General features: G+C 41.9%; 1 protein-coding gene across 3 annotated transcripts in view; it reads right to left on the bottom strand.

The window, feature by feature from the left end:
• The window catches only part of PAM (peptidylglycine alpha-amidating monooxygenase), a 142,665-nt gene that overhangs the window by 85,165 nt on the left and 39,718 nt on the right, over positions 1 to 17,782 (bottom strand). For all 3 annotated transcript variants that reach the window (XM_015424091.1, XM_015424092.1, XM_015424090.1), the window contains 2 exons: positions 10,686 to 10,771; positions 9,834 to 9,917 (listed from right to left, as the gene is read on the bottom strand). In XM_015424091.1, the coding sequence (XP_015279577.1) occupies positions 9,834 to 9,917; positions 10,686 to 10,771 (170 nt within the window). The remainder of the gene's footprint in view (positions 1 to 9,833; positions 9,918 to 10,685; positions 10,772 to 17,782) is intronic.

Below are 17,782 nucleotides of genomic sequence, written 5' to 3'. Positions count from 1 at the left end.
GGGTGGTGGAAGAGAGGGGCCGGCTGCATCTAATCAGGCCAACCCGAAGAAAAATGTTCCTGATTAAATTAAAGTGGGAACAAAGCAGAATTACCTTCCCGTGTGACCACAGCCTAAAGTTCAACTGACCCCTAGGCCCAAGGCAAGCAGCAACTGCTCCAGTGCCCCCTGCACTCTGCCACTACATAGTGGTAGGGAGGGCAGGAGGAAGCAACAGCCCTCAAATACTTCTCCAACTTGGAAGATCTTACAATTAGAGGGGGACCTTCTTTCACTGTCAACCTAGGCATTAACTTGGCCATCTCTGATGTAGGCAAAAGTGATCTTGAGCTCAAAGATAGCATTCTATTAACTCCTATGATGCCAAGAGAAAATGCACAGTCTATCCATTGCTTTTGAGCACAGAATGGCAAAGTAGATAATCAACCTCCACTCAGAGCAGACACTGATAGGCTAGGCTTGTGTTGATAAGAAGGAGCACAAGCTGACTTCTTCTTCCTAGAAGTTTAAGCCAAAGCCCTGCTAATTACTTCTGCAGCATCAGTTGAAGTACGCAGCTATTTTAGGCTTTGTCATAAACAGCCCATGTTAGCCTTTCTATTCCAGCCCCTTAAAGCATGTACATGCGTGCAAACATGGAATATGTACGTAAGGTATCTGGAATTCAAAAGAAGGCTTTGCCAATCTATGCCCCAACTTCTCCAGCAATTAGAGTTGCCAACTCCAAATCTCCAGGAATTTCCCAACCTGAAGGTGGAGGGGGACAGATTTTTGGGAGGGGAGAGAGCTCAGCAGGGATGTGATGCCATTTAGTTCACCATCCAAAGTTGTCATAGACTCCAGAGGAACTGATCCCTGTAGTCTGGAGATCAGTTGTAATATCCGAGGGATCTCCGGGCCTCACCTGGAGGCTGGGAACCCTAGCAAACAACTGCATGTATGTGTCTGTTTGAGCATATGTGCATGTGTATAACTATATAAGTGCATCATGCCTATGCATGCATATGAGTGATGGAGGGGGGAAAATCCCTCCAGTTTTTCTTCTACATCAAGTAAAAACATAAGGAAAATTATATGGCTCACCTCTAAATACATATCAATGTGTACCTCAGGAAATTTGCTTGCTATGCTGATGCTAAAGTAAATTCTATTCTAGGCTACAGATCATTTGGACTTTTTTTTTTTTGCAAGGAACATACTAGTCTTTGTATTAGCCCTTCTCACATGTGTAAAAAAACCCTCCCCTTCTGATCCACACTATGTCTATACATATGGATCCATTTCTGTCACCTACACCTTCACTTCACAAAATGGTCCTGTCTAATTTGCAGGTGTGATAAACTGGGAAAAATGGAATTTTAACATTTGATTTTTTTTTTATCAAGAGCTGGATTAGCTAAGAAGCTGAAACACAACTGAAGCTTGATATACCATCTTAAAACCATTGTTGCTATTTGCTGCTCAGTAGAGAGTAATTCCTTTGATTTTGCTTTTCAGTTAAAATGCAAGTACACATTGCTCCAGGGCAAATAAATTATTAGCTCCTATTTGCCCTGTGGCAAAGAGAGGAAAATGCGTTCATATTGCCTCAAAAGTAGGTCTCCTTCAAAGCTGATTCTCTATGCAGAGTTTCCAACAGAGATCAAACAAGAAGCTGTGCTTACGAGTGTGGTTTAATAGCTCTTCTGGATTGCAGAGTGTACATACCAAAATCCATTGTGATATGCATAATGGCTTCTAATTCTTTGATCAGTGGCAAAAATAAATGGTAGCTGCCACTCAAAAGACGCATTAAAGGCTTATGAAGTTGAGTCCCCTGAAATCAGACTTATCCTGGTACAACAATAACGGTTGAAAAATGTAAGCAATATAATCAAATTAAACTTCATAACTACTTTGTGAAAATGTAAATTACTCTCTATTTGTCCAGTTTTAAGCAGCATGTCAAGAAATATTGACACAACTAGGGGATTAGACTGCTATGAGCTAGACAAAATGGTGATAAAGCGACTATTTCCCTAATTCTTCTCGAGTAAATTTTAAGGCTATGAAATGATAGCTGCTTCTGCACAACGGTTAATCGTAAACTTCATATTTCCTGAAATTTAAGATGCTGATCTGCATATGTATAATTTGTTTGGGAAAAGAGCCATGAGGGCTGTCAATTACATAAGCAGCAGAAAGCCATCTACACGAGGCTACCTTTTTATAGCGCTAAAGCTCATTTACCCTCATGTAACAGAGCCTCATCTTTCTGTAGCTTTATTTTTAAGAGTATGCAAAATATGCACTGTGCCAAATGCAAGTTATCATCTTAGACTAGTATCTGTATACAAAACAATGTGTTATGCACCATGAATTTTAATTTTGCTTTATTTCTGTGATAACAGTGTAATTAGTGCCAATAAATCAATCAAATCTCTTTCATAAACAGTGGGAAGTAATGAGATATGTGAAAAATGGCAGCATGCATATGTATATACAGGAAAGCATACTGAATAGTAGAAACTGGTACAAAAGTTTTTGTTTAATTAAGATACTAATTTCAAGAAGTTTGTTTTATACCTGCATACCCTTTATCATCTCACTGAAATCCAGATGTTCCTTTGATTAAGGGAAGTGAATTTCATTCCCATAGTCAACTAAGGCAATGCTGCTTTTCATTGCTTATGTATCACTAGCCAATACCGTATCCTGTCTTTTACACAGTCTTGCAGTTTGACATACACACAAAAAATCTGCCTCGCCAAATAGGTACCTATGTTATGACAACATGAGTTAGCACTGGCAACAGTATTCTGGACCATGCAAGATTTCAAAAACACCCCTAAACTGTAGCTACTTAATGATGGAACATAGTCACTGTGGACAGAATTGCCTGCAAGAGTTCTCAATAAGTATTTACTTAGTAACCGAATATTTGGAGATATGGAAACTGTCCAGGAAATTAAAGCCAACAATCTGGTTCTGTAATTCTTTGAGATGGAAATAGGGCCATATTGGCTAGATTTTTGAGGTTCAGCCAACTGACAACCATCTGAAAACCCATCCTCAGGCTTCCTGCACATGAGTGTGTCATTTTCTTTGTATCCCACTCCCCAGCAGTAGTCTCATGCCTGTATGTCTGTGTATTATCTGGCCTTTCCTCTAAGGAGCTCAGGGTGGCATACCTAGTTCTTTAGCAGACCCATTCCCAAAATTATCCTTAATGTATTCCTGAGAGGTAGGTTAGGCTGAGGTAGCGTGACTGGCCCAAAGCCCCCCATATGCTTTAAAGCTGAGTGGGATTTGAACCCTGTTCTCACTGTTCCTAGTCCAACAAGTATATCACACTGGCTCCCATATGCTCCCCATCACTACTTCCCTCTCATTTAGACTAAGTTGGAATTAGATTTTAGGAAAATCCTTCCAGGAAACTTCCTTCACACTGGATGACTCCATGGGGAGTGTAAAAAAAGCCTCTTTCCTTAACCAGAATAAAAACAAAAGAAGATTCTCATGGCACTTTAACTACTAACACATTTACTGTAGCATAAGCTTCCATGGGCTTGATTCCACTTTGTCAGATGCATGAAGTGAATTTTCAGCCAGAGAAAGAAAAGGAAACAAATGTTAACAATGAGCCTGATTTGTGCCATTTTCCTGCTATTATATATAATGAAAAATGTGAGAGAGACAAAGACAAGCATAGTAGATCATTCGCATTCTACTCCAAGAAAATAAGGCAGAAGAGAAATGTTTTCAAAATAAATAAAACAATTTTGTAACTGGTTATAACAGACTACTTATTTCACAACTTGACACCTATAAGGACTGAGAAAGCTGCCATGCCTGTTAAGCCCCAGCAAGACTTCATTAATTTTAATTTTTATCTGTCTCTAGGCAAAGAATAAATGGACACAAATTTGATGCACAGCAGCAACATTTAAAACCTGTGTGGAAAAAAGTTCTCCAGGACACCCTGAAGCTAACCTGAAAGTCAGCATTCTTCAACAGCAAAAACTTCTAAGAGAGACTCCAAATGGAACCTGCTGAAATAGAATTATCCAGGGGCTCAACAATTTTCTCATGGGCTATAGCCATTAAATTGCTTAAGCCATCTAGTTACCCTTGAGGAAAACTAGAGCATTTCCAGCCACATGGAAATTAAATGCCAAGGTGTATTCATTGCAAAAAAAAATTCTGATGTCCTTCCAGCTAAGGGCTGAGCTTCTTGCTTCTTGCGCCTTTGGTTGGCTCCAAGCCACTATGTGTTCAATTCCATTTTTTAAAGACTACTTGGTCTTATCAGTAAGTCTACCTTCCTGCCTGGCTTAAGACTATCAATCAATCATTTATTACGGTCATAGACCAACATAAAACATACATGAACTGAGTGGCTACAAGAACGTGTGTAAAATCTTCCACTAAAATATATATTTAAAAAGCAAATATCTGTTCGCTTAAGACTACACACTATAAAATATAGGGAGCCATAATTATTTGTCCTTGTGATGGTTTTCACAGTTTTTCCTATAAGTGTTCATGCATTTAATTCAATTTAAATTACTATTACTTCCTTTACTATAAGTTATACTTTGCTTTAGAATTCTGGCCCGAAATATTTCACATGCTGTGCAAGCACATACAGCTTTACACAAACACTCAAGTTAAAAACCAGATAACACTTATTGTTTTTATGGAAGAAGGGCTGAGGCACTCTTACCTGCCTAATAAGCAGCAGGGATGTTAGCAGTTCTAAGGTTTTTATGTCTGTAGACTCTTAGGTACATTGCAGAGGTAAACACTGGGTTATACTGACATGCCAAGAAAATATTGCACATGTGCTTGTTTTTGCATAAACAGACACCCACACCCATCCCTGATCATTTACAGATCCTTATAGTTATGCTTCAATTAAAACAGGAAGAGAAGATCCAGTGTACTGTAAATACGTGGGTAAATGGTACTGAACTAGAACTGAGCTCATGAAGTTGACCTTTCTTCCCTGAAACCTTGCTGAGATCACCTGCTGGTGCACTGTTCTGACTGTATGTGAATGTGCTGCAATTTAACAACAAAAGAGCATACCTCAGCCCAAACAGGAAAAGCAGGAAATTGTATGCTGCATAAAACAGAGTGCCATACACAAAGATAAATGTGCTAAACCCCCCAAATGTTACGGAAGAGTGCTAGTGCACAACACAGCTTCAGAGAGAATCTAGAAACAATCTACCAGTTTTGGGGGGGTACTGCCAACAAGTCACAGCCAACTTATGGTGACCCCCGTAGGGTTTTCAAGGTAAAAGAGGTTCAGAGGTGGTTTGCCACTGCCTGCCTCTGCATAGAAACCTTAGAATTCCTTGATGGTCTCCCATCCAAATATTGACCATGACTGCCCCTGCTTAGCTTCTGAGATCTGACAAGAGTAGGTCAGGCCATCCACCAGATACTGTTGGCTAAATACAACCACCACATCACAATGGATCAGGATGACTAAATTTGTTTTTTCAGAAACATTGCTATGTGGAATACCCTCCATTAAAAGTTTTTTTGTGTTTGTTTTTTAAGAAAGAACATTTTAAACACTTTTATTTTATTCATACAAGTTCCTGCCTAAAAGACCTTGGGAAGGTCTGGCCAGCTTGGTTTTCAGTACTTTAAATGATGACTTCAGGTACAGACAACTCAACTCCAGTTATTCAAGGAGTAGCTTATGAAAATATAACCTACCACCACTCCTTTAACATTTTTTTTGAACAAAGCCAATGAGTTCAAGGGGTAAGTAATGAATATTGCACCTTAGAAACAATTAACTATAACAATAACAGATACAGAACTCATCATAAGACTGGTTTAAAATGAAGTCAATACAAACCTTTACCACACAAACATAGATTGTATGAATCAACACAAAACAGGAATACAAATTCATACACACACATTTCTGATTTGACAGCTCCTTTAGAATTTATCTTAAATATGCACATACTACTTCCTCCAGTATCACATTACAATTCAGCACAGCACCACCTGTATACTTAAACTGCCATAATCACTATATGTAAGAGCACAGAGGCAATAACAGTGACAGGGGTGGAAACTAGTCAGAGTGTCAAAAATACTGATTTTACTGACTAAAATTCCAAAAAAAAAAGAACCCTGACCAAATACTGACAAAAAATTGACAAATTACTGAACAATTTAATGAGAGCCTATTGGTAAGTTAGGGAGCTTCAGTGTCTCAGAGGTTAAGACGCTGAGCTGCAGACCAAAGGTCTATAGTTTGGCAGTTCGAGACCCTAGTGCCACGTGACAGAGTGAGCTCCTGTTCCTGGCCCCAGCTCCTGCCAACCTAGCAGTTTGAAAGCAAGAAATTGCAAGTAGATAAACAGGTACCGCTATGGTGGGAAGGTAACAGCATTCCGTGCCCCTCGGCATTTAGTCATGCCGGCCACATGACAATGGAAACGTCTTTGGACAGTGCTAGCTCTTCAGCTTGGAAATGGAGATGAGCACCGCCCCCTAGAGTTGGTTGCATTGCCCCACCATATCTTTTTTCCCAGCAGCCTCCTTTACACGTTTGGTTGCATCACCTGGCAACGTTCGAGCAATTATCCTATTCTCATTCTGTTCTTGTCTCAGCTTTTTCAGTTTTGCTTCCTTCTCTTGTATATTATCCTTTTCACTGTTTATCTTCTTAAACCTTTCTAACTCCTCTGCCTTTTCCTTTTCTTTTCCCTTCTTCTCATTAATGACACACTGTTCATCACAGTATTGCTTATAGTGAACATGAGCTGCACTTGCCATCTGTAAAAGCTCTTGTGTGATATTAACACGGTATACCTTGTTCTTGTATACATATATCACGGCTCAGGTGGGGTGTCACCTGACGCTGCCACCACTCTGGTTCCAGGCTCCCTTGAGAAGTCCCAAAGCACCCTCCCAAGACCTTCTGACCTCCCTTTTGGCTGAATAATAGGCGTGAGGACCAGGCAGAGTGAACAACGAAAATAGTTTATTGTATAGGAGGTCAAACAACAAGGTGCAGAATAATAACAGTAAGTGGGTGAAAAGAAAAGAAATCAAATGCCCTAATGTGTCTAAATATATACTGTCCGTAGCTCACTATTCCAAGTGACACTAGAATACTCACCCTTCCCTCAGGATGAAGGTCTCTTCCCCACAGCAGCCTCTCCTGGCCCTGTTGCCTGGAAAGAAGAACAGCTTTTCCTGCTGCACCAGATCCTTTATTCCAAGCCCTCCTCTTTTCCTATTGGTCAATTTTGACTCCAAAACCCCTCAGGGGCTACTGGGAGTTGTAGGCCCAGCCTTACCTACTGCTAGGCCAGGCTCCCTGGGCCTAGTAGGCCTCTGGTGGCACAGCCCAGATCATGACAACATGATATAAAGTTTCTTTGGCCATCAGGTGGGCATTCAAAGTTCACTCTGACATGCTGGCCCTTTCACTGGTCAAAATGTGTCCAGATTTTGAAAACCCTCTTTCTATATCCGCATTACCATGTGATGATGATAATGCTGTTTTCACCACATTGGTAACCAGTGGGTATTTTGGATCTCCAGATGGTTTTGTCTTTTCAAAGAAATGATTCCAATACGTATCTATGTGGCAAGTTTCACTGGCAGTTTCATCTTCAAGTCTAAGAAGTTTCCATTCATCTGCAATCATGTCCAGTGGAATATCCATTGGGAGTGCTGCTGCTACTTTCATTATATTCTTGTACATTCCTTTCTTGACTCTCTGTGCTGGAACTAAACACTGAAGATATCTGAGGATGGGCTTGTCCAAAGATGACTGGAGTAAAAGGTGTTTGCAGGCTGCTTTGAAAAATTTTTTTGCTCCTGTTGAAAAGAGTAGCTGTGCCTTTTCAGAAAGTTTTTTCAGTTTATCACAGATTCTACTTTCACTGATTACTTCTCTCACAGTATGCAGTGCTCATCATTGAAGGCTTTAAGAAACAGTGGTGCTGGATTCTTACAAATATGATTCCTTATGGTTCTTGTGAGTGTTTTTACTTCACTGTGCATCACATGCACCAAAGGCTCTTCTTTTTGGAACACTCCACTGAACTTTGTAAATAAGCGGGCACTCATGCAACAAAACATCACCTCTGCTTTCATTTTCTCATGTTTTAAGAGGTTAATTATGTTTCTATACTCTGTGGAATATTTCACCAAATCACTTTTACTCTTAGGAACAAAGTCCTTAAAATACTTCATAACTGAACAGAAAACAATCTGTTTTATCACTGGGAAGTCATCATAGTAAAGGTAAAGGTTCCCTTGCTCAAAAGCCAGTCGAATCCGACTCTAGGGTTGCGGTGCTCATCTCCGTTTCAAAGCTGAAGAGCCAGTGCTGTCCGAAGACGTTTCCGTGGCCATGTGGCCGGCATGACTAAACACCAAAGCGCACGGAACGCTGTTACCTTCCCATGGAAGTGGTACCTATTTATCTACTTGCAATTTCTTGCTTTCGAACTGTTAGGTTAGCAGGAGCTGGAACTAGAGACAGGAGCTCACCCTGTCTTGCGGCACCCGGGTCTTGAACTGCTGAACTACTGACCTTCCACAGCCTGCAGTTCAGCGTCTTAACTACTTGAGCCACCGCAGCTCCGGGAAGTCATCATGCTTCCCCCAAAATGCAGTAACGAAAACAAAAAAACACAAACTGCTTTCACAAAAATCAAAGAAATACTGACTTTACTGGCCAATTTTTAAAAAAACTGACAAATCACTGACCAAGATGAAAAAACTGAATTTTACTGATTTTACTGAACATTTTCCACCCCTGCAGTGATAGTAGTGTGAATAACACATGTCCACAAAATCAGGCCACCCACAATGAAGTGGGGACCTATTTGGGAGACTCCCAAGGTATAGAACAGGCATGTCCAACTTCAAACAGGTAGTGATCTATTTTTTCCGGCCAAAAGTGCCGGTGATCTACCACCATGAAAATAAAGTTTCATATTAGTTTCAAATTAGATTTTAAACCACTAAAGTTGGGTTCCACCACCTCCCCCCATTTATAATGCACCTTCTGTCATTTATTGATAAGCAAAATAAGCAAAGACAAAACAGAGAGACGAAGATCCAGAAAGAACTGTGAACATTTTAAATTTTTTATTGAGTTATAACTTTCTTTAACTGGGCTGGTGATCTACCTCTGACCCCTCCGCGATCTACTGGTAGATCGTGATCTACCTATTGGACATACCTGGTATAGATGAACTGAGTCAAAATTAACCCAAAGGGGGGAAACCTTTCAGAAATAGCTAAGTTGAGACTAAGTATGCTCCAGAAGGGACAGAATGTTGAGAACAGCTGTTGGTTAAAGAGAGAAAAGCAGTTCTCCGGAGAACTGGCATATACATTCTAAGCTCCTGACAGTATATAGGATGAGCTCTAGGGGAGAGGGTCTAAACTGTTCTCTTGTGACTCCTCATGGACTCCCAATTTGCCATTATATCTAATAGAAAACTGCCTAGCTCACTTATAGTCAAAAAGTAGCAAAACTACACAACCCACAGACAAGACAGGACTCTCTATGTACTAAGGAGATTCCCTGGATACGCACAAAAATATTACTTGTAAATTAACCAGAAGAGCAAAACAAAAAACAAAAAAACTAAATACGCTCTTGAAGAGATGCTGAGACAAGAGGAATGTTGAAAGAAAAACAGGGGAGGAGAAGAAAGCAGCTTGCTCATATACCTAAGAGTATAGAGAATCCTGGAATATTTGGAGGGTTAAATTTCAGTAACTAATGGCTCATTATTTAAACACCCTATGTCATTCCTAAAGTCATATTAATATTTAAAGTGCATACATACCTTTAAATGCACTAATATCGCCATAGTGTACTTGGAGAACAAAATATTTGCTGCCCTTTTCTCCTCCAACTTTGAATCCAACTCCTTAACAGAAAAAAGTGAGTTGAAATTCTAGAAATTATACATATTTAATAACAGGGTAAAGTCCCATATCATTAAAAGTCCATGTTAAAAACTGAATGGGTGCATATTTAGTCCAATGACTTAACCACATATGTGAAGTAACATTGTGTACATGTAGCAGATCATGGTGATCACTGCTAAAGTATTTTCTGAAAAGAAAATATAGCATTGGAAGTGTGAAGTGAATGTTTTGCTAGCAACAAGAAAAGGGATCATCAAATAAGAGCATGCAGATATAATATCCCAGTTTATCTCTGCATTTTTATAGCTATGGCTTAGTATAGTCCTGGCAGGAATATGGAACACAGAAATTTACTTTGGGCAATGCAAGGCAGTTCCCCACTAAAAATCAAACAGAATTCACCAACAACCCATCATTCAATAGCCACAAAAGTTAGTTCCACTGCAGTAAAGCAGGAAGCTGAAAAGCTCATTGTGTAAGAAAATTTGCTCAGGCCCATATTAAAACAAAGAAGATGAAGACTTCCCAGCTTCCAACTTGTACTTTCTTGTAGCAACTTCTTGGATTAGCAATATGATCTTCTGAGGGATCATGTAACATTCATTTTTAAAGGAAGCGTTTAATCTATTGGTAAGCAGATATGCATATTGTTTTGCTAAGATTAAAAGCAAAAACTTTTGAACCAAATAATAACACAAAACATATTTTCTCCATCACTTCTACTGCCACATACTTTCTGGAGTGTTATACATTGAAAGAGGCCATACCTTTTGGCAGTCTTGTTGGCGGGGCATTTCTTGCCCAAGCATACAAAATATTGGATGTGTCTGTGCATGTTCCTGCATCACAGTCCCTAGACAAACAAAGGAAAAACATTTATTGTGGCTTGGTCCCAGGGAACACACTCCTACATTCAAATGCAACACTGTAATGTGGTATATGAGGTCCACAATGACATGGTTTTTCCAAAAACTTTCAATTAGGGCTCCTTTCTAAAAACATACCCTAGTGTCTAAGCCTGTCAGATATCTCTTCAGCAAGCAAGAACATGGAATTCTCAATTACGTATGTGCAGCTCTCTGCTGTGTCCTCAAGGACTGTGTTAGAACATTAAAAGTACTTATATTAGAAAAGGACTAGAACAAAGACATCTCATAGAATAGAGTCATAGAATCAAAGAGTTGGAAGGGACCTCCAGGGTCCCAATCCCCTGCACAAGGCAGGAAATTCACAAATACCTCCCCCCTCAACACCCTCAGAGACCACTGTTCCATGCCCAGAAGATGACAAAAAGCCTCCAGGATCCCTGGCCAAACCGGCCTGGAGAAAAATTGCTTCCTGACCCCAGAGTGACGATCAGCATTTCCCTGGGTGTGTAAGAAAGGGCCACAAGAACTAAGCACTGAGGCAACCCTTCCTGTCCTCCTTCTCATGATCTGCCTAAGTTCACATGATCAGCATTGCTGTCAGATGGCCATCTAGCCTCAGTTTGAAAAAACGCCAAAGAAGGAGAGCCCACCACCTCCTGAGGAAGCCTGTTCCACTGAGGAACCTCTAACTGTCAGGAAGTTCTTCCTAATGTTTAGCCGAAAAACCCTCTGATTTAATTTCAACATGTTGGTTCTGGTCTAACCTGATCTGACTGCTTGCTGAAGACGGACATCCAAAAAAGGAGGTGCTGTGCTCAGAAGACATCGCGGGTTCCTACTTCTCTGCAGCTTCCACAGTTTAGGTGGCTGCCATGCTAAATCCCTGCACACCCAAATGTAAAAAGACTGCCTCTGCCTGACTCCTCTCTGCCCTTTCCGAAACAAAATGGCATTGCTGCCCCTCCCCTCCTCCCACAATAAAACCTTTCACCCTCCTGGAGAGAGGGGACCGACTCCACCTTTTGAGTACCAATAGAACAGAGTTCACACAGGAGGCACTACTGGGAGCTTGCATCTCAAGTTAATTAAGTTAACTATTGAGGTGAAGGGGAGGAAGATCATTATTTTATTTTGTCTTTTAAGACTGTGACTGCTTTGTTGTAGCAAGCATAGTACAATTTTCTCTAATTGCAGACTTGGAGTTTTGTGCAGGCAAGCAGAAGCAGTGAAACAGGTTAAGGGTACACATGCAAGACCAGTCATTTCCCCCCAACCCCATACATCCCTTGATGACACAGCCCTTACTAACTTTTAACACATGACAACCACCACCCCAATTCACTGGGTACACATGCATAAGAAATCATCCCCCCTCCCCCAATACCCTTATGTAGTTTGCAACATAGGAAGTGTTCCCCTTCAGTAGCGCAGCAGCATGCAGGTTTGGGTCTGGCAAAGCATAATGGAGAGCAGTGGTGGAGTCTCTCTTTCTCTCATACATACACACAGAGAGCGCTGTACTATTTGGGTTGGGGAGCAAGGCATAGCTTTCTAAGCACAACTGCTTCAGGTGAAAAGAGAGGATTAACCTCCTCATTAATTCCTCTACCATACAAGCTCCAATTTGTCTATGCTTGAGTTTAAGAATTACTCCCCATAATAAAAAATATTCATTACTCCATACAATAACTTCACAATTTTCCTCTTCAATGCTTATTCCACCATCACGTCTCTGGCCAAAATCTGTGTTTGATGCCTGAAGAACATAGCCTGAGAAACAGTGGATTCATTAGATTGAATATTGTTTCTTTTTGCCAGGGTGTTTTGTTTTTTTTAAAAAAAATCCTTTATTTCTTTCCATTGGGCTGAAAACATGCAAAACATCATTCCTTTTTTCACTATTCAGAAACTGACATTTTATTATTTAACTTACTTAACTATCAATAAGGCCCCCAATATATTTATGTTCTAAGTTCCTTGACAAAGGAACTTACATCCAAACCATATGTAATTTCTCTTTCCAACAAAATGTTTTATGGTTCTAAATCCTGTATCAGACAGACAATGTGAATACTGTAAGTACTATCAGACATAAACCATGACCCTATTAAATATAATGCACTTCCACTTTTGGAGAATGATGTTAACTTCTATGTTCATTTATACCATGTGACCTGTCAATATAGAGATATTATACTTCTGAATTTTTAAAAATCATTTTAAATTGATTGTTTACACAAGCGAAAATGGAAAAACTGTGGCTGCCTTCAGATATCATGATTAATTATGGTTAATACAAACTCTAGTCAGTCTGCTGGATAGAGATGTGAAAGCCTGAAAAAGTTTAGGAATCCCTTTCCTCCCATTTTTTCTAAGGAACCTTTTTCTCATTTTTCTGATGGGGGAACACTGGGGGGGGGAAATTCAGATGAAACGTTTTCTCTTTTCAAGACAAGGTTTTACTTACTCAAAATGAGTAGCATGGACTTTTAATGTAATACAATCAACAGCATCAGATAATTATCCTCACACATATAGTATATGCATAGAGCTTATTTTGTCTGCTTCCCATGAGAGAACATCCACCCTATACTTCCATCTTCGTAGCCAAGTTACCACAAGGGTTCTTGCTACTCTGCATACTGTCGCTTGTGAATTCAGACATCACAGTATGTAACAATTTGTATGAACCTGTGAATTTCCCACCTGGAGTTGGCAACCCTATCTCCTTCCCAGCCAATCATCAACCTACCTTTATTTCCCCCTCACTCTTCAGCTTTCCCCCCCCCCACACACCTGCAGCCTCTCCCGTGCTCTGAAGCCCTGACTGCTACGTCACATTGGCTGTCATATGGGGGCCACCTCAGCAGCATCTAAAGATACAGAGCCCACCATTTTCTCCAGGGGAACTGATCTCTGCCATCTAGAAAGCAGTTGTAATTCTGAGTGATCTCCAGCCCTCACCTGGAGATTGGACCCATTTTACCTCAGAACAGCAAACTGGTTAGAATGTTAGAGGCAAAAGCCAATCAAGTCGCATATGCAAACAACCTCTGTGTTCTGAGGAAAAAGCCAATAAGGCTGCATATGCAAATAACCTCTGTGTTCTGACTGGCTATGTGGGGGGGGGGGGAACAACAAACTGTTTAGAACGTTGGAGGCGAGACTCAAGCAATGCAGCCAGTGGATAGGACAGATTCTGAGTGACACACCAGGGCGCCAACCAATTCCGGAGCGTGTGGAATGTTCTAGAGAAGTGCCAGCACCATTCGGCTTTTATATATAAGGGAGATTGTGTTCAATCAACATTCTGTTTAGGAGATACAACATTCCAAAATCCAACACAGTTGAAGACTACCAGAGAAAGCTACCAAATCAAAGCTACCACAAATATGCCATTTTTTTAGCTGTTCACCTAATCAACCATTTGGAAAAACAGCTGAGATGGACTTTTTAAAATTACCTCAAAGAAATCCACAAAGTGCTCTCTGAAGAGCTATATTTGAGGCCAATAGCACCTTAGAGAACAACAGGATTTTTGAGGTATAAGCTTTTCAGAGTCAAAGCTTCCATCATTTTTGGTGCACTATAAATCTGCTGCACAGGTGTTCAGATCCTCCCACAGGTGGAGAGGGAAACCAGAGTAAGCTGTGAGATGTGCCTAGGTGGCCAGGAAATCCCTGTAAAATGGGGAGGTGGGAGGTATGGTGGTGGGCAGAGAGGTTTAGAAGGAGACTGAGATATGGACATGCTCGGCCCCCTTCTAATCTCCTTCCCATCCCAAGGAATGATGATGTGCAGGCCCAGACTTCTTTGTCTTCCTTTTCAAGTTTGATGTTGTACAATGTCAGATAGATTATGAATTAGACTACCTCCCTTGAAGGATTTATTAGGAAAGGCAATTTTTATCTGGCATGCTTGACTGAGATCTGGGTGGACAAGGATGAAGTGGAGGCTCTCACTCAGCTGACTCCCCCAGGATACTCAGTCCTTCCTCAATCACAAACAGGAAGATAGGGTGGTGGTGGCAATTCTCATCCAAGATTCTTTCTCCTTCAAACGGCTTCCTGCACCAAACACTGTCAGCATAATGTGTAGGCCTGGCATGGGGTGCCAGGGAGAGAATGGTAGTCTTGCTGGTTTATGGTTTGCCTTGCTTACCAGCTGACTCCCTGCTGAGGCTGGCTGAGGCGGTGGTGGACTGGGCCTTGGATTTTCCCCAAACTGATCGTTTTGGTGGACTTCAATGTCCATGCTGACACTGTCTTGTCTGGTGCCTCCTTAGACTTTATGACTGCCATGGCATGATTAGGACTCTCCCAAGTTGTATTGGCCCACACACACAGAGCAGGCCACACACTAGATCTGATCTTCTGTGCAGGAATTGCTCTGGATTCAATGGTTCTTTGCAAACCAGTGCCATCAACTGATCATTAGCTTGTGATGGTCAGTTTGAGATCTGCCTCCTTCCTCTAAGGTGGCGGCAAGCTTATATATCCTCGTCCATGGAGACTCATGGATCCACCTGGATTCCAGATGCTCTGTGGGATTTGTCTGGCTCTGCCAGCAGCTATCTTGATGAACTTACTGATGCCTTGAATCTGGGCCTTCAGGAGACCACTGACCAAGTTGCTCTCCGGTGCCCTCTTCACCCCTGTACTACCTCAGCTCCTTGGTATACAGATGAACTAAGGATGGTAAAAGGGGTCTTAGATGGCTGGTGTGGTACTGGCAGTAAACCTGTGATGAAGCAACAAGAGCACTTTATAGAGCCCACTTGAAGGCTTATGAAGAGGCAATGAAGGCAGCAAAACACTCTTACTTTTCTGCCTCCCTTACATCTGCCACATCACATCCAGATCAATTGTTTAGCGTTATTAGACAACTGATCATCCCTTTGGTGGCTCCAAAAGTAGATGAAAATTTGGCTATTAGCTGTGACACATTTGTGATGTTCTTTTCAGATGAAGTCTCGCTCCTTCATCAAGACTTGGCTGCCAGGTTTAGAGTCAGTAGAAATCTCAGGGTCCTGTGTACGCAATCGGGTCCATTTTTGGACTCCTTCAACCCACTCTCCCAAGTGGATGTTGACAAGGTCCTATTGGCTGTGCGACCTACTACCTGCTCCTTGGATACTTGCCCTTCCTGGTTGGTGAAAGCTCCAGGGAAGTGGTAGGAGTAGCCTTGGGAGGCATTATAAATCTCTCACTCTCCCAGGGCTCTTGTCATGAGCGCCAATGATGGCACTGAGTCCCCGCCCAAGTTGGCATCGCAGCCAGAGGCGCCAGCATTGCCAGAACCAGAAGCCGGCCCTTCTGACTCCTCTCAAGTTGATAGCTTGCCAGCGCCTGAGCCTGTAAACCCTGCACCTGGTCCTGCAGCAGCCGAGGAGGCACAGGTGCAATTGGGGAGCCTGCCTGATTCACCTCTGTGGGTGGTTCAGCTAAGGGAGTGGCTCTGCAAAGATTTAGCCACCCGCCATCGAGATGCACACTGGCAGGGAAGGCGAGCGCTGAGTTCTCAGTGCCACCGCCACTAGGGGAAGTCCAGCCGGAGGCCTATGTAACTCAGGATTGGGCTCTCGTGGAACCAACAAGTCGCCTCTGTGCATGCCTCACATCCACCTTCGGTTCCTGTCCTTGGACTCCCACTCTGGCTTGGTTTCCTGGCCTCCTGACCCATTTTGGACAACCCCTCTTTCAGACTCACAATTTGGCTCTCACTCTGACTCTCCTGGCAACGACCTCGGACCAGACTTGACTTCGGCCTCTTAGACCAAGCCCAGGCCATGACAGCTCTTTGCCTAGCTCCCTCAAGGAGACATTGGTGACTACCCTCCTGAAACAATGTTATCTAGATCAATACATTTGCAGAGTAGAATAGCTACCCAGTCCCACAATGGTCTGGAATCATAATGGAAATAACTATTTCAATGCTATTAGCCCACTGAGAGGTCCAGATACTGATGTGTTTACATTCAGTTCTCCAAAAGCTTTAATCAAACGTATTTGGAGTCCTAAAAGAAATCAACCCTGACTGTTCCCTGGAAGGCCAGATAATGAAACTGAAGCTCAAATACTTTGGCCACCAAATGAGAAGGGAGCACTCAATGGAGAAGACCCTGATGCTGGGAAAGATTGAAGGTCAAAGAAGACAGGGACGGCAAAGGAGGAGATGGTTAGACAGTGTCATAGATGCAACGAACATGAAATTGAGCAAACTTCAGAGGACAGTGGAAGACAGGAGGGCCTGGCGGGAGCTGGTCCATGGGGTCGCGAAGAGTCAGACTCGACTGTGCGACTGAACAACAAAAAGGTCCTGCCATGGGAAAGTATCACCTTAACAAACCAATAATTAATGAAACAGATTTTTTCCGCCCGCAGAAAGACCACAATAACGAAGTCTCCGCTTCAGGGTGCCTGTTAGGTTAGTCACTTCCCCCATTGTATGTGTGTGTGGCCTTAGGTAGGAACTGTATCAAATGTATAATGTAAACCGCTCAGAGCCCTTAGGGGGTGAGCGGTATATAAATCAAAGGAAATAAATAATAATAAATAAATAAAAGAATGCTTTTAATTAAATCAGATGTCCTTAGTAATGTTCCTACACAAAGCTGTTCAATTGATTACTTCTTAAAAAACTTTAGTATATTTTTATCATGGCCTTCTTTTTCAGGAACTCAGGGAAGCACGCATTGGTATCGTCTTCTGTATTTTACCATCACAACAACACTGAGGTATGTTAGGCTATGACAGAGAACCCAAAGTCCCTCAGCAAACTTCATGGCAGAGCGGGGAACATGGGTCTCCTAGAACCTAGCACAAAACTCCAGCCACTACACTATAGTACCTCTCCTCTAGCATTTTCCACCCACAATCGTCACTGCAGTTTTATTAGTGTGGCTGCAGCTGCCCTCTATCTAGTGAATGTGAAGTGGGAGTTCAGTATCACCTGGATAAAGGAGATACCATCTGGATAAAGCAGAACACAGGGGG

Source organism: Gekko japonicus, unplaced genomic scaffold (genome assembly GCF_001447785.1).
Source record: "Gekko japonicus isolate JY-2015 unplaced genomic scaffold, Gekko_japonicus_V1.1 scaffold779, whole genome shotgun sequence".
NCBI lineage: Eukaryota > Metazoa > Chordata > Lepidosauria > Squamata > Gekkonidae > Gekko > Gekko japonicus.
This window is presented reverse-complemented; position numbering and strand designations above follow the sequence as displayed.